General features: G+C 41.4%; 1 protein-coding gene and 1 pseudogene across 3 annotated transcripts in view; both read right to left on the bottom strand.

The window, feature by feature from the left end:
• The window catches only part of IP6K1 (inositol hexakisphosphate kinase 1), a 61,123-nt gene that overhangs the window by 13,297 nt on the left and 20,557 nt on the right, over nucleotides 1-27,269 (bottom strand). For 2 of the 3 annotated variants that reach the window (XM_040628797.1, XM_008703776.2), the window contains exon 2: nucleotides 8,347-8,696. In XM_040628797.1, the coding sequence (XP_040484731.1) occupies nucleotides 8,347-8,569 (223 nt within the window). In that variant the 5' untranslated portion in view covers nucleotides 8,570-8,696. Of the gene's footprint in view, nucleotides 1-8,346; nucleotides 8,697-27,269 lie in introns of those variants that run through there. The other variant, XM_040628798.1, reaches the window with a different exon arrangement.
• Nucleotides 4,414-5,857, bottom strand: LOC121102367 (annotated as a pseudogene).

The raw sequence follows: 27,269 nt of genomic DNA, 5'->3' as shown, positions 1-27,269 counted from the left end.
TTGGTAATGATATATTGTCCTTTTAGAATATTGCTGGACTCAATCAACTAAAATTTTATTCAAAATTTTTACATCTAGATTCATGAGGTCCATTTATTTTCCCGTAGTGGCCTTGCAGAATGAGCTGGGACATACTCCTTAATTTTTTTGGCAGTTTCTGTAGAACTACTCTAAGTATTTCTTTCTTAAATATTTGGTAGAATTCATCAGTGAAGCTGTGTGGGCCTGGAGTTTTCTTCACTAGAATGCTTTAAACTCCAATCTCAACTTACTTGATAGCGCTATTCAGAGTCTCCATTTTTTCTTGAGAGTTTTCATAGTTTGTATCATTCAAACTGTCTCTTTCATCTATGTTGTAGAAGTTACTGGCATAAAGTTTTTCAAGATATTCTTTTACCTTTAAATATCAGTAGACTCTAGTGACAACACGTCTGTCATTTCTGATATAGACATTAATGTATCCTCCTCTTCCTGATCAGCCTACCTAGAGATATTCTCAAAAAATCAGCCTTTTGGGGCACCTGGGTGGCTCAGTCGTTAAGCATCTGCCTTCGGCTCAGGTCATGATCCCAGGGTCCTGGGATCGAGCCCCGCGTCAGGCTCCCTGCTCAGTGGGGAGTCTGCTTGTCCCTCTGCCTCTCCCTCCGCTGGTGTTCCCTCTCTCACTGTGTCTCTCTCTGTCCAATAAATAAATAAAATCTTAAAAAAAAAAAATCAGCCTTTGGTCTTTGGTTTTTATTGATTTTCTTAATCTCTGCTCATTTTCTTACTGAATTGTCTTTTTCATACAGATCTGCATTAATTTAGAAATAGTTATATATTCTGGAAACTAATCCTTGGTCAGTTGTATCTTTCTTGTAAATATCTTTACCTATTTTCTTTGAAGGTGTATTTTGATAAACGTAAGCTTTAAATTTTATGTCAAATATACCATTATCTCCTTTACGATTAGCTCTTTTATTTCTGTCTTATAGGCTTGTCTAAAGCTATAATGGAAATCTTTCATTCTCCTGAGGCACATACTTTTGAGTATCCTGAGAGACCACTGGAAGACACAGGGCCTCGCACCTGCTATGGGGAGAAATGGCTGTGCTGTGCGTAGGCCTGGAAGAAGCTCTACCAAGAGTGGATGAGACTTGGTAATTAAAAGAGCCAAGCAATCAACCATTAGATTAAGGAAAAAATATTTTTGATTCTGACATTTTTTATATCATTTACTCACACCCAGGTAGAATGCAGATGGGAAAATGAAAATCAATGGTCTTTTGGTTCATCTGACATAAGCCCTAACTTTCTTGTCATTGGTAAGACTAATAGACACTAAAGATCACATTTGACGAAGGTTTTGTTATTTTTAAAAATATATTCTTAAAAATTATAGTAAAAATATATGTAACGTTAAGTTTATTATTTTAACCATTTTTAAATGTACAATTAGTGGCATTAAGTACATTCACAGTGTTGTATACGATTATCATTATCTGTTTCCAGAACTTTCTCATCACCTCAAAGAAAAAGTCTATACCCATTAAATAATAATTTCCCCTTACTCTCTGACCTGAACCCCAGGTACCCTCTAACCTGTTTTGTCTCTACAAATGGGCCTATCGCAGACATTTCATATAAATGGAATCGTATCATTCTTGTCCTTTTGTGTCTGGCTTATTTCACTTAGCATAATGTTTCCAAGATTCACCCCGGCTATAGCCTGTATCAGAACTTCATTTCTTTTTATGGCTGACTACTATTCCATTGTGAATAGATATCACATTTTGTTTATCCATTCATCTGTGATGGATACTTGGGTTGGTCCCACTTTGGGCTGTTGTGAATAATGCTGCTGTGAATATTAGCTTATAAGCATCTGTTTGAGTCCCTCTTTTCAATTCTTTTTTTTTTTTTTTTAAGATTTTATTTCTTTGAGAGACAGAGAAAGAGTTTTTTTGTTTTTGTTTTAAAGATCCTGTTTTCAATTCTTTTGGGTGCATAGCTAAGAGTGGAACTGCTGGATCATATGGTAATCCTGTTTAATTTTTTTAAAAGATTTTTTATTTATTTATTTGACAGGGGGCAGGGGAGGCACACGGAGAGAGAGAAGCAGGCTCCCCGTTGAGCAGAGAGCCCGACGTGGGGCTCGATCCCAGAACCCTGAGATCATGACCTGAGCCGAAGGCAGACACTTAACCAACTAAGCCACCCAGGCACCCCGTTTAACTTTTTGAGGAACCACCAAACTGTTTTCTGTAGTGACTGCACTGTTTGACATTCTTACTGGCAATGTTCCTATTTCTCCACATCCTTGCCAACGTTTTTTTTTTTTTAATTGTTATAGCCATCCTTGTGGGTATGAATGGTATCTGATTGTGGTTTTGATTTGCAGTTCCCTAATGACTAATGATGATGCTTCATGTGCCTATTGGACATCTGCATATCTTCTCTGCAGAAATGTTTATTTAAGTCCTTTGACCATTTCTGAACTGGGTGTTTCTTAACTTTTAACTGACAAAGAGGGGAACTAGTTCTTAGAACACCCAAGCTTTTTTTTTAAATTTTCTTTTTAACCTCAGACCTTTTGCTTATGCTCAGAATGTTTCTTTCCACTGCCCTTTGCCCACAGCTACTCCCCACACTTCAGTCCTTCAAGTCTTCCCAGACATTCCTTCCCTGATCATCTTATCTCAAGTGTTCTGTTCTGGAAGCCTTATTATTTCTAATTATAGAACCATACTTAGTTTTTTCACAGCACTTATCAAAATCTATAAACTGTTTTGTCTATATGTTTATTTACTCTTTCTCCCATTAGCATGTAAGCTCCCTGAAGGTATGGTATTTTGTCTTTTACATTAATGAGCACGGAGCCTGGCATCTAGTAGATGCTTAATAAATACATGGTTAGGGGCGCCTCGGTGGCACAGCGGCTGGGCGTCTGCCTTCGGCTCAGGGCGTGATCCCGGCGTTCTGGGATCGAGCCCCACATCAGGCTCCCCCGCTATGGGCCTGCTTCTTCCTCTCCCACTCCCCCTGCTTGTGTTCCCTCTCTCGCTGGCTGTCTCTGTCTCTGTCAAATAAATAAATAAAATCTTTATAAATAAATAAATAAATACATACATACATACATACATACATGGTTAATGAATGAGGGAAAGTTCTGCATAAGGATACAGAAGCCTAGAACTTCACGTTTAGTACCATATGCAGTAACACCAGATGACTGCAGCTGGTCATACTAAATAAAAATCCCTCTTCAAACTCGCTGCCAAAACACAGAATATCATTGGCATTTTTCTTTAGCTTGGCTAAGTTTTAAAAAACACCTGTGCTCCTGGCAATAAAGAGGTATGTGTGTTTGTGTGGGTTTGTATTTATACAGGTATTTTCTAGACCTGTCTGCTGAAAGGGCCTAAAAACAATGATACTCCAGTAGCAATCAGCCTATCTAGTGTCAAGATCTTGTTTTTCTAAATACCATTCCTACAATAAAAGGAAGCAAAGCTCCCTGGTGAAATGGTTGGTTCCTGAATCAGGGCAGGAAAAACAAAATATGAGCCTGCAGCATCCTGTGGTAACTGAAAGTAAAGAAGTAGTCAAAAATGATGCGGGGTATATGTCACAAGTGCACAAGAGCCAATGTAAAGGAGTCCTAGTGGCCACATCTGGAATATGAGAAGTAAAATATTCCTAAGCCCATACTGATACGTAAATGGGTGAGAAAGGACAATTCTTCCTCATGGAATTCCTTTTAATTAATAGATAGAGAAGGAATGATGGAAACGGAAGTCACTATTAGGCACACAGCACAGTAATAACTGTCACAGGCAAGAACCACTGATCAATGCTAAAATTAGTGGGCTAAAGTACTATAAGAAACAGGATATTTAGGGGCGCCTGGGTGGCTCAGTTGGTTAAGTGTCTGACTCTTGATTTGGGCTCAGGTCGTGATCTCAGGGTGGTGAGACAGAACCCCATGTTGTGCTCCACGCTCAGCTGGAGCGTCTCTCTCTCTCCCTCTGCCCCTCCCCTGCCCTTCCCGCCTTCTCTAAAAAATAAATAAATAAATGGAAGGAAGGGAGGGAGGGAGGGAGGAAGAGACAGGGTATTTAGAAAGTCTCAAAGTATCTCCCCATAGGACATTCATTAATTACAATAGGAAAGATAATAACTTTACAGTGGAGAAGCCTGGCGGACACCACCTTAACCAAGTGATTGAAACTAAATCACCAGTAACAACGCACGTATCTTCTGACATGAAGAGCTGAGAGGACACAAGATCATTTCTGTTGCCCAAGATACATAACCTCAGTCTAATCATGAGAAAATATAAGGCAAATTCAAATTTAGGGACATTCTACAAAATCACTGCTAGTATTCTTCAAAAGTGTCAAGGTCATGAAAGACAAAGATTGAGAAACTGTCTCAGGCTGGAGGAGACTAAGGAGGAATAAATGCAATGTGAAGTGAAAACCTAAACCAGAAGAAGAACATAAGTGTGAAAACTGCCAAAATTTGAATAAAGTATACAGATTAGTTAATATTATTATTTCTGGTTTCATTTCCTGGTTTTGGTTATTATAAACTGTACTACAGTTAGGTTTTCGAAGAAATTTTTTTAAAGATTTTATTTATTTGAGAGAGAGAAAGAGAGAGAGCACAAGCGGGGAGGAGGGTCAGAGGGAGAGGGAGAAGCAGACTCCCTGCTGAGCAAGGACCCCCCCCCCCATGGGGGCTTGATCCCAGGACCTGAGATCATGACCTGAGTCGAAGGCAGATGCTTAACCAACTGAGCTCTACCCAGGCACCCCTACTGCTTCCCTCTTTAAGCTGAAAAACAGCTCTTATCTACCCCGGTATCTACAATGGTTAAATTTACAGCATTCTGCTTTTGGCCCAACAGAGAGAAGAAAAAATGTGCAATGTTCCTTTCTCCTTTGATGGAAGACATCGTTTGGACACTGAACTTCACTTGAATCCTCGGCACCTTCTTCCACATTAGACTAAAACCCAGCTGATATTCATGACGGGGCTGTTTTTTTAGTCGAGTCGCCAAAGCACTTAAGGTGGCTTTCTGGCACACTGTTGACTGCTGAATGCATGAGAACAGCGGACAGGACCCTGTAGTGGTAACACTGCAGCTGCGACGGCACAAGAGGGAGGGGCGGTCGGGTCTGCGTTCATCATGATCTTTCAGTGCCCTTGTCTTTCAATGCCCTATAATCCCTTTCAAGCACTGAATTTAAGTCCAAGGCATTGGCTGATAAAGCAGTAGGCTCATCGGCTTGGATTATGCTGGTTACATCCAAGTCCACATCTGGTATCTCGATCATTTTGGAGCGACCATTAACTGCAGCTTTCCATTCATACAGATATGTTTAAATATCTTGGTGGGACTCAAGAGCTTGAAGAGATGGGTCAGACTTCCTGCAGAAGGCCCACAACCAGGCAAGGAAAGATGCATCACTTTATGTACAGCTTTACCTGGTACACTGGCATCACAGGAGCAATAGAGGAAGCTGTGTATAAGGGAACTGTAATTTTTTTTTTTGCAAATTTTCTATAATTTTAAATTTATTTCAAAATAAAAAACAAAAGCCCTGTGCTACTGGGTTTTCATATATATGAACTGGACCAATAATAACTTCCATTTTCTTTGAATAAATTGGGCTTCATTTGACTTAGTAAGAAAGGATCAATTTTTGGTTTAACTGTGTATTTGAGAAAGTATACTTATTTTTCCTAGTGAAAAGGCAGCCTGAGGAAAGAAAATAAAGTAGATACTAATGATTTGCTATGGCTTTTTTTTTTTTTAAAGATTTTATTTACTTATTTGACAGAGAGAGAGACAGGCAGCGAGAGAGGGAACACAAGCAGGGGGAGTGGGAGAGGAAGAAGCAGGCTCCCAGCGGAGGAGCCTGACGCGGGGCTTGATCCCAGAACGCCAGGATCACGCCCTGAGCCGAAGGCAGACGCTTAACAACTGAGCCACTCAGGCGCCGCTGCTATGGCTTTTAAAGACTTCTGTTCCCCAGTCTGAGAGAAAGCTGCATGGAAAAACTGAACCACTGCTACGATAATCCTTCCCTGGGAGGCACCTTGAGATTCAAACCTGTCCCAGTTCTGGTGGTTGTGATTTAGAAAATATTTCTCTGGAGCCAAGGCTCATCTTCCTTTTAATAGATTTTTTTCCCCTTAGCATCAGAACGACTCCAGGAGCTAACAGGGCTTATAGTTCTCTATCTGGTTTTGGCATATTTATAGCAGAAGATTTGGCCATGAATGTGTTGAGTGTGGAAGAGTAGGCGGCTGAAGCTGCATTTATAAAGCATTTGTAACTGTTGTTCTTAGCCACTTAGAGACAGCAATGTGTTTGATTCTGGCTTCTCTCTCCTTTTGCAGGCTTAGAATATTTATTCCTTCAAATTCAATATTCTTCTGGTTCTGTTTTGAAAACAACAGCAAATAAACCATTGAATTCAAAATTACACAATGGACGTGAATATACATTTCTCCAGATAGATATACAAATGGCCAAAGGCATATCAATATCATTAGTCATTAAGAAAATGCAAATCAAAACCACAATCAGATTTCATTCATTCATACCCACTAGGATGGCTATAATAATTTCTTTTAAAAAAAGGACAGTACGTGTTGGCAAGGCTGTGGAGAATAGGAACATTGCCAGTAAGAATGTCAAATGGTGCAGCCACTACAGAAAACAGTTTGGTGGTTCCTCAAAAAGTTAAACAGGATTACCATATGATCCAGCAATTCCACTCCTAGCTATGCACCCAAAAGAACTGAAAACAGGATCTTTAAAACAAAACAAAAAAAAAATCTGTCTCTCAAAATAAAAAAATAAAATCTTAAAAAAAAAAAAAAAGAATTGAAAAGAGGGACTCAAACAGATGCTTATAAGCTAATATTCACAGCAGCATTATTCACAACAGCCCAAAGTGGGACCAACCCAAGTATCCATCACAGATGAATGGATAAACAAAATGCGATATCTATTCACAATGGAATAGTAGTCAGCCATAAAAAGAAATGAAGGTCTGATACAGGCTATAGCCGGGGTGAATCTTGGAAACATTATGCTAAGTGAAATAAGCCAGACACAAAAGGACAAGAATGATACGATTCCATTTATATGAAATGTCTGCGATAGGCCCATTTGTAGAGACAAAACAGGTTAGAGGGTACCTGGGGTTCAGGTCAGGGAGAAAGGGGGAGTTATTATTTAATGGGTATAGACTTTTTCTTTGAGGTGATGAGAAAGTTCTGGAAACAGATAATGATAATCATATACAACACTGTGAATGTACTTAATGCCATTAAATTATCATTTAAAGATGGTAAACTTTATGTGTATTTTGCCACACACAAAAAAAAGTTAAGGAAACAAAAAATACTGATATGGACTGGTTTTTCAAAATTGAGGATCCCTTGAGCAAAGGATGATGTAAACATGACTAAATCTGTAACAGTTTTGGGAAATTAAAAAGCAGAAACCCCCCAAATTTAACTTACACATGGTGGGCTATCATGAAAATCTATAAACACAGTGACAAAAATCAGAGTTTAAAATAAAGTAACTTAGGGCGCCTGGGTGGCTCAGCTGGTTAAGCGTCTGACTCTTGGTTTCAGCTCAAGTCATGTTCTCAGGGTCCTGAGATTGAGCCCCATTTGGGGCTCCACGCTCAGCATGGAGTCTGCTTGTCCCTCTTCCTCTGCTCCTCCCCTGCCCCCCGCACTCTCTTTCTCATAAATAAAAATAAAACCTTTAAAGAAAATTAAAAAATAGTGACTTAATTCTGGTCTATATTCATGGGGTTCTAGTCTATTAAGTCATTTTACATTTTCAAACATTACTTTTCCTTTAAAAGTTAGGACTTCCAGGTACCCCCAGTCCTTCTGTAAATTCCTTACCATCAATTCATTCCTCCAGCCCATATAGACATAGGCTCCACATAGCCTCCTTGCCAGCAGTCTCACCGCCTTAGCCTGGAAAGCATCCAATTCTTCCTCCTCTGGGACAAAAGAAGTACTTCCCCTCTCCTAGACCACCCCAGCAAACAAGAGAAACCACCTTGCTAACAACATGCTCTTCATAAGTAGGACTTAATGCTGTGAATTCTTCTCGGGTTTACCTATCAGTGAATTCAGATTTTCAAGATCTAAAGACCCCGCTGGTGCTTTCGGCCTCAAATTTTGCTTAACAAAGTGATTTAGCTGCTTTGAGACAACAGAGACCTACAATCACATCACATGGCCAACAAAACAACGAAAACTGAGCTGAGGGCCTGTGAAAGCCCAAGGCTGCTGCTCTCTCTGAACTGGCCAGTGACTGACCTTTGTACTCGGGGGTGAACTCCTTCATTTCGGGAGGGAGGGACTCGTAGAAGCGTTGCTCCCGGGAGATGAGGGGCTTGCATACAGTGTGGTCGTCGTAGCGCATCATGCTGCTGTGTCCGCCCACCTGGTGGATGAAGGGCTCCAGGAGGACTCCCCGGTCTCCGGCCCGACTTGCGTTCTTGCCATACTGCCCCACTTCCATGGTTTGACAAACACACATTGCGTTGGGGGCCAGCTGCACACTGAGGGCAGAGGATGCAGCACATGGGCCACGAAAGGAGAGCTAGGCAGAAGGTCCTGGTGAGCTGAAAGCAATGGTCACGGTCTGTTCAGCTTACTCTTCTTTCCTAAAAGAAAGGAGAGAGGAAAAGAGGCAATCAAAACACCTGGCAAGCTACAACTTCCCTGGAGTTCACGGAATATCTGCTCCATGAGTAAGAATGGGATTCTGAGGGAGTCTGGCTGGCTCCATCGGTAGAACATGCGACTCTTGATCTCGGGGTCATGAGTTCGAGCCCCACGTTGGGTGTAGAAATTACTTTAAAAAATAATAATAAATAAAAATTAAAAAAAAAAAAAAAGAATGGGACTCTGTTTTGTTGCCTGCTATGAGCTCCCCCAGCACGTACAACGCTGCCTGCTGCATGAGAGGCAGGCGGCAAGTTTTTCTGAACGATACAACTTTGGTCTCCCCCATCCATTTTTGTTTTAGGCACAGAGCCCACATTTTCTTCCTTTCCTAGCTATCATATAACCTTCCACGCTCCCTAAAGGATTTGATTTTAGAGCTACCATATGTTAATAGTCATCAGAAAGGCAACTATCCCTGTTTACTTCATATTTGAAGATAAAGCATTCAGGGAAAAAAACAGAAGGCAACACAAATTCATCATGTTCAGACTTCTCACTATATCCAGTAATGGTAAGGGTCTCTCGCTGACTCAAGGAAGGGTTTTTGAGAAATCTGGTCACACTAGATTTTCCACTTTTCTGCTGAAGGCCAAGGAGCAGGCAGGGGAAGCCCTGCTGAGTTGTAGCATCACAAAAAGGGTTTGCTTTTCCCAAGGAAATTCAGACTTCTGATTTCTTCTACTTTACATCTATGGCCATCAGTCGGTGCCACAGAGCTTACCTTTCTGTATAACTCTACACCAACCAGGAGGACAAGGAAAGGTCCTTTGTACTTAAATACCTACCTTGTAATGTCAATTTTCTCTCAAGAAAGTTAAAGTAATGGGCAACTTCCCTAATACTAAATATATTTTCAAATTAGGAATGTAGCAGGCAAGCCTACATTTGAAAGATCAAGACTAAAAAAGAAAAGTAATTGTTAAAGAGCAGCAATATGGCTTCACCTGCAAGAGACAGAACGTTATTTTTCTTCCCAGCCTCATCATCTACGGGCAGAATAGGCTACTGAAGAACACTGCTGCAAAACTGCAAAACTTTCTTACTTCGAAGCTGTCCAGGAAGCTCTATTTCACGGCTATCAACAAAAATAAATGATTTTCCATTCCCCTAACCGATCAGCACCGCTTCAATGCACACAATGCACATTTCTGCCGACCCGTCCACTCTCTGGTCCTCCTTCGGGAGGCGGCAACTCTCTGCCCCACGGAGCTTTCCCAGACTCCAGTCTCCCAACATGAGCTGGTGCGCACCCCTCTATGGCTCCTAAGGTACCTTGTGCCAACTATCTTAGCAATGTATCACTGTACTGTCCCCTATTTACTTGTCACCACCACCAAACCATCCCTTGTATTTCCATCTAGGGTCCAAGGCAGTTCCTGGCACACAGGAAGAGTTCAAAAATAGGCTTGTTAGAATGAGTGAAATAATTCCAGGAAGAGGGCTACAGGGAGTAAAAGCACAACAATATGAAAACAGAAGGAGTCACATAGTGGCAGTGGTAAGTGGGAAAGCAGCTGTGAAGGGCCTCTTCTCAGGGCTCCTGGAGGTATCCACCATGGCAGTGGACTCTACCCAGCACCTCCAATCGGCTTTTGCCCTGGCCCCGCCGCACGCAGGGACTGCCTCTGATGGGGGATGGAGTACCCAAACGGTGCTAAATTTTCTAGCCTGGGTCAGTGGGTGTCTGGGGAAGGAGAGGGATAGAGAGTGCCAAGTGCCTCCAAGGTGTTGGACTCTGAGAGATGCATGGCGATCTCGGCAGCCTCCAAAGGACAAAAAGGCTCAAGTCCAATTTCCAGTCAGATCTAGACTTTGATATTTTGTTCCTACATGCTATACACATAAAGTCATGGGGCTGTTTTTGTGTTTGAAATATTTTCTTAGAAGTAAACACATAAGGGGCGCCTGGGTGGCACAGTCAGTTGAGCACCCGACTCTTGGTTTTGGCTCAGGTCGTGATCTCAGGGTCGTGAAACTGAGCCCCAAAACAGGCTCCACGCTCAGGGCAGAGTCTGCCTGAGATTCTCTATCCCTCTCCCTCTGCCCCTCCTGCTTGTGCTCTCTCTCACTCTCTCTAAAGTAAATAAATCTTGGGGCGCCTGGGTGGCTCAGTCGTTAAGCGTCTGCCTTTGGCTCAGGGCGTGATTCCAGGGTCCTGGGTTCGAGCCCCGCATTGGGCTCCCTGCTCCGCTGGGAGCCTACTTCTCCCTCTCCCACTCCCCCTGCTTGTGTTCCCTCTCTGTCTCTGTCAAATAAATAAATAAAATCTTTTAAAAATATATAAATAAACAAATAATAAAGTAAATAAATCTTTCTTAAAAAAAGTAAACATGTAAAACATACCATATTTCTATAAGCTTTCTTTTGGCGTTTCTTTTTAAATAAACCTGGAACCTAAAAAAGTGCAAGTGCCCAGAACTCTGTCATTCTCTGTGAAGCCCTGACTTACAAAGTGTGGAGCTCTGGGTAAGTAACTAACTTCAAATTTCCTCACCTACAGGGCGCCTGGGTGGCTCAGTCAGTTCAGTGTCAAACTCTTGATTTCGGCTCAGGTCACGATCTCACGTCAGGGTCATAAGCTCAAGCCCGTGTGGGGTTCTGCACTCAGCGTGGAGTCTGCTTGTCCCTCTCCCTCCCCCTCCGCCCCCACACGGCACACGCATGTGTGTACACATGCTCTCTCTCAAATAAATAAAATCTCAAATTTCCACACCTATAATTTGAAGACATGCCCACCACTAACCCTGTGGGATATGCTGATGCAGGCAAAGGGCTTGGGCTTGCCCTGCCTACTGCTCGGCCTTGAAGTCCTGGAAACAGCGACAGCTCTCTTTTATAAACAACCAGAGGTTGCTCCTGAAGTCTGGTGTCCACCCAGGCCCACTGCGAAAACCATGGACTGAGAAGACTGTAGATGATGTCTTTCTCCACTATTTTCCTGCTACCAGAGTCCCAGAGAGTCCAACCTCAAAGGGAATGTGAAACTCCATTCTAGCTCAGGGAGCATCTGCAACAGTACTTCCACCCCCGTGAGAAAGCTGATTTAGGAAAGGGCATGTGACCATCTAAGTATGAGACAAGAGGGGAAGTTGGCCGGGATCCGCGGGGAAAAGTTACCTTGCCCTTAAAGAACATGAGAGAGGTGTCCCTTCTCTTCCTCAGGATGGTATTCTGTCTGGATGTGTATCTGAGACTACTGTAGCCACGTGGAGACCCTCAAAGATACTCGCCTAAAGACAGGTCAACATGCTGAGCACGCAGAACAGGATAGAAATCAGGGTCCCCGATGTTGTCACTGAAGTACTGGAAATCTTGTTATGTAACAAAAATAAATTTCCCTTTACGCTTTCAGCCAGTCTCATTAGGGTTTTCTACCACTTGTAGTCAAAACCATCCTAGATGAAGGGACAGAAAAGCATAAAAATCCCCAGATCTCTAGTTAATACACTTTGCACATAAAGAGGTGTTTTCTGATAACAAGGAAAACTTCCAACAACTGAAGAACAAGCCCTTCATTGATGATAAAGGACACCTTTATCTCCCCAAGCTCCGAAAGGAAAAATGTAGCTTTATAATGTTCAGAGTGTCCCCAAAGGCAGACAATCTGAATTATACCTGGTCCATCAAGGCTGGTACCAAAATACTAAAAAGGAACCTAACAGAAAATTCATTCTCTCATAAGTCATAATGAACCTGCCCAAATATCCAAATAATTAGCTTAGAACTTATTCTACTGTGATTCAACAACAGACAGGCCATAAACGAAATTTATACTCTTGCCACTTCAGGACCTCACTGATGATTATTTTTCACAAACGCATCTAAACACAATGGAGTTGATAAATCCTATTTTCCAGAGTGTAACTAATTCTCAAAAGATTTTCCCGACTGTCCTCTGCAAATACACGGACCTGATTTCAAGTAGTTTATGCCATTCAGAACGTCAACAGCTCCTAATCTTTTCCAGATTTAAATTAAGGAACCACTAGCCTGAAGAAAAACTTGCAAATTCTTTAAAAGCTATAGAGTATCCAAAAAAGTCAGATAATTAAAATCATGAGGGTTTCATTGCCAACGGCTAAAACAACAACAACAACAAAACAACCCACCAGTATATGTTTTGGCTTTTTTGCTCTATAAACAACTCCAAAGGTTTCCCTAGGGGAAACTTTATAAATGGTATGCTTTTCCCTATGTGGCAATAAACTGAGGTTCTGGTTTACAATACAGTGGTGCTTCCTATGCACCTGCTATCTGAAATTCATATTGTTCAAGTATATAATGTAGGAAAAAAGTGGAGGCTATGACAATAGGAACAGGATAATCCAAAAAAAATTTTTTAAAGATTTTATTTATTTTTTTGTCAGAGAGAGACCGAGAGCAAACACAAGCCAGGGGAGCTGCAGGCAGAGGGAGAAGCAGACTCCCCATGTAGCGAGGAGCCTGAAGCGGGACTCGATACCAGGACTCTGGGATCATGACCTGAGCCTAAGGCAGCCACTTAACTGACTCAGCCACCCAGGCCCTAATTTTTAAAAATTTTAATTCCAGTATAGTTAACATACAGTGTTTATTAGTTTCCCATGTACAATACAGCGATTCAAGAATTCTATACAGTACTCAGTGTTCACTGTGATAAATGTAATCTTAATCCCCATCACCTATTTCACCTATCCCCTACCCACCTCCCCTCTAGTAACCATCTGTTCTCTGTTTTTTGGTTGGTCTCTTTTTGTTACTCATTTATTTCTTAAATTCCATATACGAATGAAATCATACAGTATTTGTCTTCCTCTGACTAGCTTATTTCACTTAGCATTTTATACTCTCTAGATCCATCCATGTTGTTGCAAATGGCAAGGTTTCATTCATGTTGAGGGCTGAATAACATTCCATTGTATATATATATATACACCCTCGTTATTCATTCATCTATCGATAAACACTCGGGCTGCTTCCATAATTTGGCTATTGTAAATAATGCTGAAATAAACATAGGGGTGCATATACGCCTTTGAATTAGTGTTTTCATATCCTTTGGGTAAATACCCAATAGGGAATAGAATGATTTTTAGATTGAAACTAATAAAAAATACTTCTGTTTAAAAAAAGAACTAAACATCACCCCCTGCAAATGTCACAAGAGCTCACTTAGAAGGAGAAAAAGCTTGGATTTAATAATCTGCATATTTATAAAGACCTCACAATCTATGCACTGAACTACATTATGATTTGCAGTCTTTTCTTTCTGTAAAAAATCACTTTGCTTTGCAATTAACACAGCTCAGAGAAAGAAATTCTCCCTTAGTACCAAAAATATTCTTTGATCCCCTGAGCACAACTGCAATTTCTCATTTTGCAGTTCCTACGTAAGATCTGTCCACTCATGGGGCACCTGGATGGCTCAGTCGGTAGAGCAAGCAACTCTTGATCTTAGGGTCGTGAGTTCAAGCCCTGCATTGGTGTGGAGCCTAGTTTAAAAATAAATAAATAATTAATTTAAAAAAAAAAAAAAAAAGACTTGTCCACTCTTCTCAGGAGGCAGTGAGAGCTCACCACGCAGTTAGCCTTGTTTCAGATGAGAGCTACAGGAGCAGACAGAATCTTCCCTTCCTGTGGAACTTCTAAAGCATGTAAATACTACAAGGACAACAGGAACAAAAGAAACCTAACAGTCTAAATTCATACCAAGAGACTAGAAAGAAAAAGGAAAAGGCTGGAGCCATTTCTTGGAACCACTGCTAAGCCGAACAAGGAAGAACAAACAGCAAAAAAACAATCAAGAACCAAGTTGTTCAAAGTTTCCCAAGTTTCTGTGGAAGAGGTCATTAACAAAGGCGGTATTTTCAAACCCTTAGGCAAAAATGAGGATCCCAAATGAGCCTACCTGTGAGCACCTGGATAGCGGTCTCATCACCAGCAGCCTCCGCTGAGCACTAACACACCTGACACTCCATTCACAACATCGAGCCTCCTCTTCCCCAGTGGTGCATCAGTCACCTGGGAGGCATCTGAAGGAAAGTGATGCCTAGGTTTATCCTCCACCACATTCCAGAATTAACTGCAGTTCGAAGCCTCTAGAACATCCCATTATAAACTCGGTCCCTCCGTAGGCCATGACTTGACTGCATTGCCCTGTCAGGTAGTATGCTAGACACTCCTACTCCTGGCTGTCACTGTCAAAGGCTTCTGCAGCTTTTTCCACAACACCACTGCCTTCAGCACCTTCAACCTCATCAGCCCTCAAAGCTATTCAGTTGCCAATACCACCCAGAGGATCATGGTCACAATATTTTGATCAGGCCGTGCAACATGGTCACCAGCACTAACATTCTGGGCATGACAACAGTCATCCTGTGATCTTCCTGCACGATAAGACCAAGTAACCAAGTATGATGCAAACCAGTAAGGTAGGAAGTACCTTCTCCCAGTCATGACTAAGGACCTGAGCAATCATCATTATTCTCAGAACATACCAAAGGAATGTTGATGGAAAATAAAGTTTCTAACGCACACACACACCCCCCAAAGAAACCCCTCAACACCTCCAAATATCATCACACTGGGGATTAGGTTTCAACATATGAATCCGGTGGGGGGGGGCACAAACATTCAGTCTATAGCAGAAATCATGATCAGTGTTTAAAGCTCTGCTTCCAGAGTACCTGCTCTTTTTCTGGTGAGAGTTCACCATTTCGGTGATGTCTTGGTAGGGTATTTGATAAGGAAATCTTGTTTTTGTGAAAAGTAGCTTGCACTTTTTTCTATGGCACAGTTTGTAGCACTATGTGTACTGGAGTGAAAATTGTTGGGACCCCTGGGTGGCTCCATCGGTTAAGAGTCTGTCCTGGGGATCAAGCTCCGCATCAGGGTCCTCGCTCAGCAGGGAGCCCACTGCTCCCTCTGCCTGCTTCTCCCTCTGCTTGTGCTGTCTCTCTCTCTCTCTCTGACAAATAAATAAAATCTTAAAAAAAAAAAGATAGAAAAAAGAAAATTGTTTTACTTTAAAAATGTTTAAAAGTAAGAAAATTCCCATCGCAGAAGCCTGATACGTTTCAGTATTTAGTAGTAAAGCTCCTTTCTTTCTTAAGATTTTCTTTTTAAATAATCTCTATACCTAATGTGGGGCTAGAACTCACAACCCTGAGATCAAGTCACACGCTCCATTGACTGAGCCAACCAGGCGCCCCAGGAAAGCTCCTTTCGACTGAAAACCTTCTCAAAAAATGGAACCGAATCAAGATGATCTAATATTTATGCCCTAAAGACTACCATGTTAATTACCATGTCTGTTTTTATTGGGTTGTTTGCATTAGGGCCTGAATCAGGTAAAAAGGGGAGAAACGGAAAGTATAGCACCAAGCTAGGCTTTGGTTTGCCAAAACAGAAACTTGGGACAAGATTAAGTTCTGAGTTTTGGCAAAATCACTGTGACTGAAATTATATAACCCAACAGATAACACCTATGCCCTAAATACTGGGCTCTTTTTTGTCTTATCATAAAAAAAACTGGGGCGCCTGGATGGCTCAGTAGGTTAAGCAGCTGCCTTGAGCTCAGGTCATGATCCCAGGGTCCTAGGATCAAGTCTCGCATCAGGCTCCTTGCTCAGCAGGGAGTCTGCTTCTCCCTCTGCCTGCTGGTCCCCCTGCTCGCTTGCTCTCTCACTCCCGCTCTCTCTCTCGCATGTGCTCTCTCTCTAGGAAATAAACAAAATCTTTAAAAAAAATTTTTTTAACTAAAAAAAAAATTTAAAAACTGGACCCTAACCAAAGGACACGGGCTTGATTTGTGGGGTTGTCAGAGATAGCTACATGTTTTTCAACACTGTCAGCAGCCTTAGGAGCAGAGCAGGGGTGTAATACTTGCAGAAAAGGAGCAGTAGATGTTCTTCACAATGTGGATGCCGGACTAAGAGGGGCTAAAGTTACTGCAATTCTCTCCATATACTTTGGTGACTGATGTTCAGAGAAATAATGCAGTTTGAATCAGTTATTTTGGATCACTGGACGTTTGTATTAAAATGGTTAAAATTTTGTCAGTTTACGAATGGACTGCTCCCCCAGAGGTCAAGGGGCTCCACTGCTCTGCCTGGAAGTCTGTACACCACCAGCGACAGGAGTCTCTCTTTGTTTGTCCTTCATTTGCTAAGACGCTTTGGTTCCACATTTTACTGCATAAAATGGGAAGGAGGATATTCTCAAAAAGAATTTGCTGAGATTGAACTTTTCCACCAGCATAGAGCAATAAATGGAAATAAATGTACACTGCAAAGATATTAATTACAATAGTTAGGTTGACTTTCTGGTCACAGACGCTAAATCCTTGAACATGTAACTGAACTCCAAAATGAATTACATCTCTATTCAAGTAAAATCAATTTTCTGATACTGCTGAAATGTGTATATTACTGTAACTGTTTTCCTTTTTTATTTCTTTTAAAGATTTTATTTATTGAGAATGAGTGAGAGAGAGAGAGAACGTGTGCACACAAGTGGGAGGAAGGGCAGAGGAAGAAGCAGACTCCCCGCAGAGCAGGGAGCCCGATGCCAGGCTCTATCCCAGGACCCTGGGACCATGACCTGCGCCGAAGGCAGATGTCTGACTGAGCCATCCAGGCACCCCTCCATTTTAATTTTTTTACAGAATTAAGTATCACCCATTTATTAATTTACAAACTGTAATAAAATCTGACAGTCATTTCATCTCACTAAGGGCTCTGCTTTAAAAAAGGAAACAACTGGAGCACCTGGGTGGCTCAGTCGGTTTAGCGTCTGCCTTCAGGTCAGGTCATGACCCCAGGGGCCTGGGATTGAGCCCCACATCGCTGCTTCCTGCTCAGTAGCGAACCTGCTTCTCCTTCTCCCTCTGCCCCTCCCCCGGCTCGTGCTCGCGTGCTCGCTCTCTCTCTTGCTCCCTCTCTCTCTCTCAAATAAATATTTTTAAAAAATTTAAACAGATAAGCTGTGGTATATTCATACAACGGACTACCACACAGAAATGAAAAAGAACCAACTACTGCCACACACAATACAAATGAAGCTCACAGGAGTGATATAGCAAGAAAAAATCTAAACACTAAGGAGACTACGCGTGTGTGATTCTACTCCCATAAAATTCAAAATGATAACGGAGACCACAACAGTGGTTACTCTGGGAAAACCCTAACTGAGAAGGGGCACAAAGGTGGAGGTGACACAGGTGAATACTATCAACAACCACTGAGCTGTGTCCTTGGATTTGCAAACTTCACTGTAAGTTAGAGCTTAATTATAAGGGAAAAAATCAATAGTATTCCCCTATACCAACAAAAAAACAATTAGAAAATGAAAACTGTTTAAATACATCCCATTCACAACAGCAACCAAAACTATAAATTACCTATAAACCTTTAAAATTATGTGAGATAAATAATAAAAGCTTTACTGTTATAATTCAGCAACACTGCAAGCCTAGAAAGTGGCAATGAATAAAAGCCCTGGCAAAGAAAGAGAAATGGCAATCAGATATTGTGGCGAACAAGGTCAGGACTATTTTAAGAAGTAGTAAGTCACTGTCTCCACAGTAAGAGCAATACCTGGTCACCAAGTTCTGTAGTCGGGCCGGCACAGACATCTGAAATGCAGATCAGCAGACATGCACTCTAAGAAGCCTGGTTAGACTTTCAAATTCTATGGATGACATATTTTTATAGCCTCAGGTTAAGCACTTGGGTTTGATATGAATCTTTCTGTAAAGAGAAGCATACTTGATGCCTTTACACTGCACAGATATATTTGCATACTTCCTCAAAACTGGTTTATAAATCCAGTATTTCTATTACCTCTTCTGAAATGCAGGGCACCTGGTTGACTCAGTAAGTAGAGCGTGCAACTCTTGGTCTCAGGGTCATCAGTTCAAGCCCCACACTGGGTGTGGAGCTTACTTAAAAAAATTAAAATTAAAAAAAAAAAAAAACAAAACCCAAAAACGAAAACAGATTCCACTTAAGCACTAAAAGCATAATAACAAAGTATCATGCCCTTAAAAAAAATCATATGAAGTTTATTTAGTTTTTTTTAATTTAAACCTGTTAAGTCAAGAATGCTAAGTAAAATTCTGGCAATACTGTACCTCTGGTTTACTTTTTACTCTGATACAATCCAAGGGACAAAATAGCAGAATCACTCTTAATTGAAAAGAACACAATGGGCTAAGTCACTCCGACAGAAAAGAACACCACACAAAGCTTGGGTTACATAGCCCTGGACTTTACGAAAACTTATTTCTAACCAATTTCAGAAATAATAAATTGATACGGACTGTGACAGGAAAAGATACCAAAATACCCTCAAATTCACAGACGAGAAAACTGAAGCAGAAAACTAACACAAAAGCACGTTTGTTCTCTAAAGCACAGAACCAAGGGAACCTACTGATTCCTTAAATTCAAGTCTGTTCTTGCTTTTACGTTGAGTCTATACGTGCTGATACAGATTAGGTATTCGTGAGGGAGAGACAACAGTCCTCTTCCCTCCACCCTGGGGACTGTTTCAAGCACATGCTCACAAACGTCTGTTTGAGGAGGAAGGAAACAATACAAGGACTGTTCTCAAGACACGCAGGGCTGCCAATCTGACCCTGCCCTACCAATCTAAGCAGGGACTGGCATATCATCTAGAAACCAGAAATGTGTGCAGAGCCCTAGAGCAATCTGGGAGATTTGAAGTAAGAAAGGAAAAAAGGCTTTAAAGGTATCTATTTTGTTGTTTGTCCTTAGAGAAGAGATGAGGGATTGTTTAGACTTTTGGGTCCTATCCCAGGAGCAAGGGACACAGTGGCACAGTCCTGAGGACACCAGGCTGACAGCAAACAGGGAGCAAGGAGAAAAGGAAACTTGGCAGGAGTCCTGAAATGTGCCAGCCCATCAAGAAACAGCCAGAACAGAATTAATCTAGGACAAAAAGAGAAGACAGAATCTAGTGATCCCCTTTCCTGTTTTTACCAGATTTCTAAAGATTAGAAACCCAAAACTTCCTCAGATATATAGATGCATATTTTTAGTGAAGATTCTTTTGAAAGTGTCTCAACTGTGCTAAAGAGTGGGGGGAGGGGGGCGGTGGACCGAGGACAGAACTTTAAGAACACAGGTCCAAAGTGGTACAGGGGAGATCAAAATGAGAAAACACCAAAAGAAGAAAGGTGCCCCATCCTTCTCGCCTGAAACACTGCCTACTCACAATTTGTATGGGATTATTCTTTAACAAGAAGTTAAAGGAATACCTCTGCTGTGACTAAATTCTTCAGGTGAGCCAGGTAAGTTTCCACCTCACACATTTACAAGTGAATCTAAACATGGTCAAGCCTAGAAAGTACACATGTAGAAAGATAGGATAAAGTATTCTTAAAAAAAAAAAAAACACAGAACACTTAAAATGGGACTGTCTAAACTGCTAAAATATGGCATGAGGAGCTTCCTGGACTTACCTCATGCTACTGAGCTCAGTGAAGACCCAAAGCTGGAGAAGCTTCTGCACAACTGAAAAAAAGACGCAGAAGGACAGTACCAGGCCTGTTCTCACAACCTCAGTTTTAGATGTGACCAATAACTCGCGTTCCTTTTCCCCACACCTCCATCCTATTGTAGCTCCGCTGAAACGGAAGCTGAGCACAGTGGGGGCAAGCTGACAGGACTGAGGCAGAGGTGAACTGAGGTGACTGGGAAACGGATGTAGACACCTCCACTTGGGGTTTTCCCTCACCACAACATCTTTGGAATAAAATCTGCTCTGTTGCAGAACGGAAACAAAAGAACAATATTTCTTGTCACTCACCAGAATTTCAAGTAGCTATAATCCGGTTTATAACTGGAGGTCGCTCCAGGTTCGAATCTGCTACCTTGTACTAGGGACAGTCACATGTGTCCTGCTACTGAAGAGGTAAAATGTGGAAATAAAGCCTCCTACACCTAGGAGAGGTGAACCCAAAGCGCCAATCACAGCACTGAGCTTTGCAGATGACCGGGGGCCTCACTTAGAACCCACCGCCATTAAAAATGATTACCAGCTTCCAACAAGAAAAACCTCCAGAGTAAGGACTTATGCAACCATGAAATATCTCCGTCTTTCCTGTAGTGTCTCAATGATACCACAAAACTATTAGAACTCCAAAGGGGTTTTAAATCACTGAATTCTGAACTATGTTAAAAGATGTAGCAAGAGGCAGCATACACCTAAAAATCAAGATATGGCTACACCCCGAAGGCCTCTTCTTTGGTGGTGAAATCGCACACTTAAAACATTTTGATGCTACACTACTCTATAGATTATCTGAGAATATAGTCAAAGACCAGACTACTCAGACGTGGACGCTGGACTGTATTCAGCTGCGGCTGGGGTAATGATGCAGCGTCCACCCCAAAATAAAGCTCCACTGAGTTTTGCTCTTTTGGGATAATCTGCTGCTACACAAGGGCTGAGACCAACTCAGGATGTCTCCTCCAAGGACCAGGTTCTTGGTATCCTATGTTCCTGCCTCCTGTGAGACATCTCCCCCTCAAGGCCAAACAGCATCATTCCTTATTCAGAAAACAATACAAGATGTAAGGGCACAAACCGACAGACACTCCCTCCATTTAAAACTACACACCACTGGGGGTGAACAATGACATATCTGAACATCTATCGGGTAGATAAAGACTTTATTAGCAGGTACCCAAAAGCAGATGAGCAATGTGCCAAGTGTGGAGAAATCCTATAAAAAGACGTAAATGACCTGTTGAATGCCTCACAAAATGCAACAGAGTTTGAAAGCTTCAAGCAGATTACATTCCATCTGTCTTCTACCCTTCAGCGAAAACACTAGAAATACTACTTTGGGGGGCACCTGGGTGGTTCGGTAGGTTGGGCGCCCAACTTGATTACAGCTTAGGTCATGATCTCAGGGTTGCGAGATGGAGCCCCGTGTGGGGCTCCACACTGGACATGGAGCCTGCTTAACATTCTCTCCCTCTGGCCCCACCCCAAATAAAAAGACTCTCCCTCTGCCTCATGCGCACACAAGCTCTCTCTAAAAAACAAAAACAAAAAAAAGTTTAAAAAAATAGAATTATTACTTTTAATCACCTTTAAACGTTAGAAAGTACTTCTTACAACCTCACATACAACACACAGTTCCAAACAGATAGGGACCAACTTTCATCCACACAAACCCATCAACAATTTCCCAACTTAGGGGCGCCTCGGTGGCTCAGTCGTAAGCGCCTGCCTTCGGCTCAGGGCCTGATCCCAGAGTCCTGGGATCGAGCCCCACATCAGGCTCCTCTGCTGGGAGCCTGCTTCTTCCTCTCCCACTCTCCCTGCCTGTGTTCCCTCTCTCCCTGGCTGTCTCCCTGTCAAATAAATAAATAAAATCTTAAAAAAAAAAAAATTTCCCAACTTAGACAAGTGTAGAGATGTCTCCAAAGAAACATCATTCCGTAAGAGTGGGTCCCAAATCTCTCTGCTCTCTCAGCTTCCTTTCCTGCCCTTCAAGTGACATAAGGAACGGAGCCTGAACATGTAGAACTCTCAGGATTCTGGGAGTCAGGACCATGTAAAAAAGAAAAAGAGTGGAACTCAACCTGGAAGCAAGAATCAATCTCACGATTAACAAGTTGTTAATCCTTCAATACACCAATTCAACTATTTTCTCTGTCAAGAACTTAGATTTGAAACTATCCTAGGTACTTTTTTTCTTTTTGAATTTTTACTTAAATTCTAGTTAGTTAACATATTGTGTAATATTGGTTTCAGGAGGGGCGCCTTGGTGGCTCAGTCGTTAAGTGTCTGCCTTCGGCTCAGGGAGTGATCCCAGGGTCCTGGGATCGAGCCCCGCATTGGGCTCCCTGTTCTACTGGGAGCCTGGTTCTTCCTCTCCCACTCCCCCTGCTTGTGTTCCCTCTCTCGCTGGCTGTCTCTCTGTCAAATAAATAAGTAAAATCATAAAAAAAAAAAATACATATATATATATGTTTCAGAAATAGAATTTACTGATTCATTACTTACATATAATGATGCACCCAGTGCTCATCATAACAAGTGCCCTCCTTAATACCCATCACCTATTTAGCCCGTCCCCTATCCACTTCCTTCCATCAACCCTCAGTTTGTTCTCTATTGTTAAAGAATCTCTTATGGTTTGCTTCCCCCTCTCTCTCTTTTTTCTATCTTGTACATTCGCCTATTTTGTTTCTTAAATTTCACATACAAGTGATATCACATGGTATTTATCTTTCTCTGATTTCACTTACCATAATACACTATAGTTCCATCCACGTCAGTGCAAATGGCAAGATTTCATTCTTTTTGATGGTTGAGTAATATTCCATTGTAGATAGATACCATTGGGGTGCATGTACCCCTTTGAATCTGCATTTCTGTACCCTTTGGGTAAATACCTAGTAGTGCAATTGCTGGGTCATAGGGTAGTTCTATTTTTAACTTTTTGAGGAACCTCCATACTGTTTTCCAGAGTGGCTGCTCCAGTTTGCATTCCCACCTATAGTGCAAGAGGGTTCCCCTTTCTCTGCATCCTCGCCAACACCTGTTGTTTCTTGTGTTGTTCACTTTAGCCATTCTGACAGGTGTGAGGTGGTGTCTCACTGTGGTTTTGATTTGCGTTTCCCTGATGACGACTGACGTTGAGCATCTTCTCATGCATCTGTTAGTCATCTGGATGTTTTCTTTGGAAAAATGTCTATTCATGTCTCCTGCCCTTTTTTTTTTTTTAAGATTTTATTTATTTATTTGACAGAGAGAGAGACAGCCAGTGAGAGAGGGAACACAAGCAGGGGGAGTGGGAGAGGAAGAAGCAGGCTCCCAGCGGAGGAGCCTGATGTGGGGCTCGATCCCAGAACGCCGGGATCACGCCCTGAGCCGAAGGCAGAGGCTTAACGACTGCACCACCCAGGCACCCCCCCTTCTGCCCATTTCTTAACTGGATTTGTCCTACACACTTTTTAGGGTGAGGTGCTATATGAGAAAATGAAATATACTATATTCTTGCAGCTAAACCAATGCTAAAATTTTTAAGCTTTTAAGGTATTAGAAATATAAAATTAATGACTTAAGGTTCTCCTTAAGAAGCTAGAAAAAGACCAGGACAACACGTGGATGGCTCAGTCAGTTAAGCATCTGCCTTTAGCTCAGGTCATGATCCCAAGGATCCAGTCCCACATCAGCTCCTTGCTCAGCAGGGAACCCGCTTCTCCTTCTGCCTGCTGCTCTCCCTGCTTGTGTGCCCTCTCCTCGTTTCTCTCTCTCTCTGACAAATAAATAAATAAAATCTTTAAAAAAAGAAGCAGCAGCAGCAGCTAGAAAAAGACCAAAGCTGGGGGCGTCTGAGTGGCTCAGTCATTAAGTGTTTGCCTTCGGCTCAGGTCATGATCCCAGGGTCCTGGGATGTAGCCCCACATGAGGCTCCTCTCCTACTCCCCCTGCTTGTGTTCCCTCTCTCGTTCTGTCTCTCTTTGTCAAATAAATAAAATCTTAAAAAAAAAAAAAAAGAAAAGAAAAAGACCAAAGCAAGCAGAAGAAAAGAAAAAACAGATACAAGCAAACTCAATAAAATGGGGGGGGGGTTAAGAATAGCAAAAGTAGGTCTTTAAAAAAAATCAATAAATTTCATACATCCTCTGGAGAAACTGATCACTAAAAAGCGAACATACTAATTACTACTATCAGGGATGAAAAAAGTAATACCATTACAGACCTGATTGGGATTAAAAGAATAATAAGGTAATATTATGAGCAAGTGTATGCCAATAAATTCAACAAGTCAGACAAAATGGACAAATTCCTTGAAAAATACAACTTACCAGAACTTACGCAAGCTAAAATACAAAATCTGAATGGTCTTGTATCTAGCCAGAAAATTGAAATTATCAAAAATCTTTCCACAAGGAAAGCTCCAGACACATATATTTTCACTAGTGAATTCTACCAAACGTTCAAGGAAGAAACAGCACCAATCTTGCACAAATTCTTTCAGGAGAGAGGGAGCAAAAAAACATGTTCCAACTTGTTTTAAGAGGTCAGTTATCCCTGATAACAAAACCTAAAAAAGAACCTTACCAAAAACATACACACATACAAAAGAAAAAAGATTATAAACCAATATCCTTCGTGAGCAGACACAAAAATCCTTTAAAAATTTTTAGCAAAACAAATCCAATGATATATAGAAAGAGTAATCCATCATGACAAAGTGAGGAATGCAAGGTTGATCAAATATCTGAAGAATCAATGTAATTCATCTTATTAACAGAAATATAAGGAGTAAAACCATAGATCATACCTAAATATACACAGAAAAAAGCTCAACAAAATTCAACACCCATTCATGATTAAAAACACAAACTAAAAGGAAACTTCCTCACCTGACAAAGGGTGTTTATGGAAAACCTGAAAAACCTATAGCTGACATCATAATCAATGTGAAATTTTGAACATTTCCATATAATCAAAATAAGACAAAGAAGTCCATTCTTACTATTTCTACTCAACATTTATGAGCCAGTACAATAAGAAAAAAGAAATAAAAAGCATAAAGACCAGAAAGGAAGAAGTAAGACTCTCTCAATCCATAGATAACATGATTGTTTACAAAGAAAATACTTAGGGATCTACGAAACAACTCCTAAAACCAATATGTGAATTTAGCAAAGTTACAGGATACAAAAAGCCAATATACAAAATTCAATTATATTTTTATATGCTAGCAGCAACAATTAGAAAACAAAAATTAGGGGTATCTGGGTGGCTCAGTCGGTTAAGCCTGACTCTTGAATCCGGCTCAGGTCATGATCTCAGGATTGTGAGATCGAGCCCCACCTCAGGCTCTGTGCTGGGTGTGGAGCCTGCTTGGGATTCTCTCTCTCCCTCTCCTTCTGCCCCGCCCTTCTCTAAAACAAAAACAAAAACTTAAAAATTCACTGGGGTAACTTCATGGAAAATGGCAGGGTAGGAAGCTCGAAGAATCTACCCCTCCACCAAACAACTACTGAACTTGGAGAAACTGTCTGAAGTAACTTTTGGACCTCTGGAGTACAGCTGGAAAACATGAAGCTTCCAAGGCAAAGCTCGAAGAAGAGGCTGGTGGATTTTGGTAAACTTCAGCCTTTCGTGCAACTACCCAACCTCCAACCCTAGGGCAACTAGCAGTGGGCGGGCTGCCCTCATTTCTGGTGAGACTTGCTGGAGGCTAGGATGGGCAATAAAGACCTTGTTCTCCAAATATGTATTCTGACTGATGACAGCTGCTTTTGATCGCTGAGGAGCAGGCAGAGGCCAGTGACCACTGCTTTCAACACTCACAGGCTGAAGCAGCTTCTAGGGGCATGTAAAAGAACAGTACTTGTTTTTACTTTTTTCCCCTTTCGGGAGCTAGTCATTTAAGAAAATCTTTATCAGGTCACTGTCTAACTGCAGAGATCACGGGAACAGAAATAGATACACATTTCCAATATTAGTTTGAAACAGCCACAAATCTAAGTCTCTAGCTTTCAATGAGCAAAAACTAGCAATCACGGAGGAGTAGGAGAATCAAGTTTGTAAAATTACAACATAATACTCAAATGTTGAATTTTAATAAAAAATTACAAAACAGAGAAATAGAAAATTAATGACCATTCCCAAGAAAAAGAAAATGATAAAAAAAAAATTCCTGAGGAAGCAAAGACACTGGAATTATTATTAATCAAAGAGGTTAAATACATTCAATGGACAAAGGAAACCATGGTGGGGAGCCCGCTTCTCCCTCTGCCTCTCTCTCTCTGTCTCTCATGAATAAATAAATGAAATCTTTAAAATAAAAGGGGGAGATTCAGGAAAATGATGTATGAACAAAACAAAAATACCAGTAAAGAGACAGAAATTATAAAAAGGACAAAACATAAATTCTGCAGTATCTCAAAACAGAAAAGTACGGTAACTGACGTGAAAAACTCACTAATGGGATTCAACAGCAGATCTGAGCAAACACAGCAAGTATCAGTGAACCTGAAGGTAAGACAACTGAAATTATTCAGTCTGGGGGGCAAAAAAATAAAAAATAAATAAGGAAAAGTAAAAGAGTCTTTTCTTTTTTTTTTAATTTACCTGTTTGAAAGAGAGAGAGAGAGAGCATGAGCAGGGGGAGGAGCAGAGGGAAAGGAAGAAGTAGACTCCCTGCTGAGCAGGGAGCCCAACCCAGGACCTGATCCCAGGACCCTGGGATCACAACCTGAGCCAAACCAAATGCCTAACCAACTGAGCCACCCACACGCCCCAAAAGTAAAGAGTCTGAAGGACCTGTGGGACACCACCAAATATAACAATATATGCATTAGAGAAAGAGAAAAGATGAAAAAAAGGGCAGAAAAGTTATCTGAAGAAATACTGGCCAAAAACTTTCCAAACCTGAGAAAAGCCATGAATAAACATGTGCAAGAAGCCTGATGAACCCTTCTTTTAGGATTAACCAAGGTATATTATAAAACAAAAACACACTATTA

Source organism: Ursus maritimus, unplaced genomic scaffold (assembly GCF_017311325.1).
Source record: "Ursus maritimus isolate PB19 unplaced genomic scaffold, ASM1731132v1 scaffold_14, whole genome shotgun sequence".
Taxonomy (NCBI): domain Eukaryota; kingdom Metazoa; phylum Chordata; class Mammalia; order Carnivora; family Ursidae; genus Ursus; species Ursus maritimus.
This window is presented reverse-complemented; position numbering and strand designations above follow the sequence as displayed.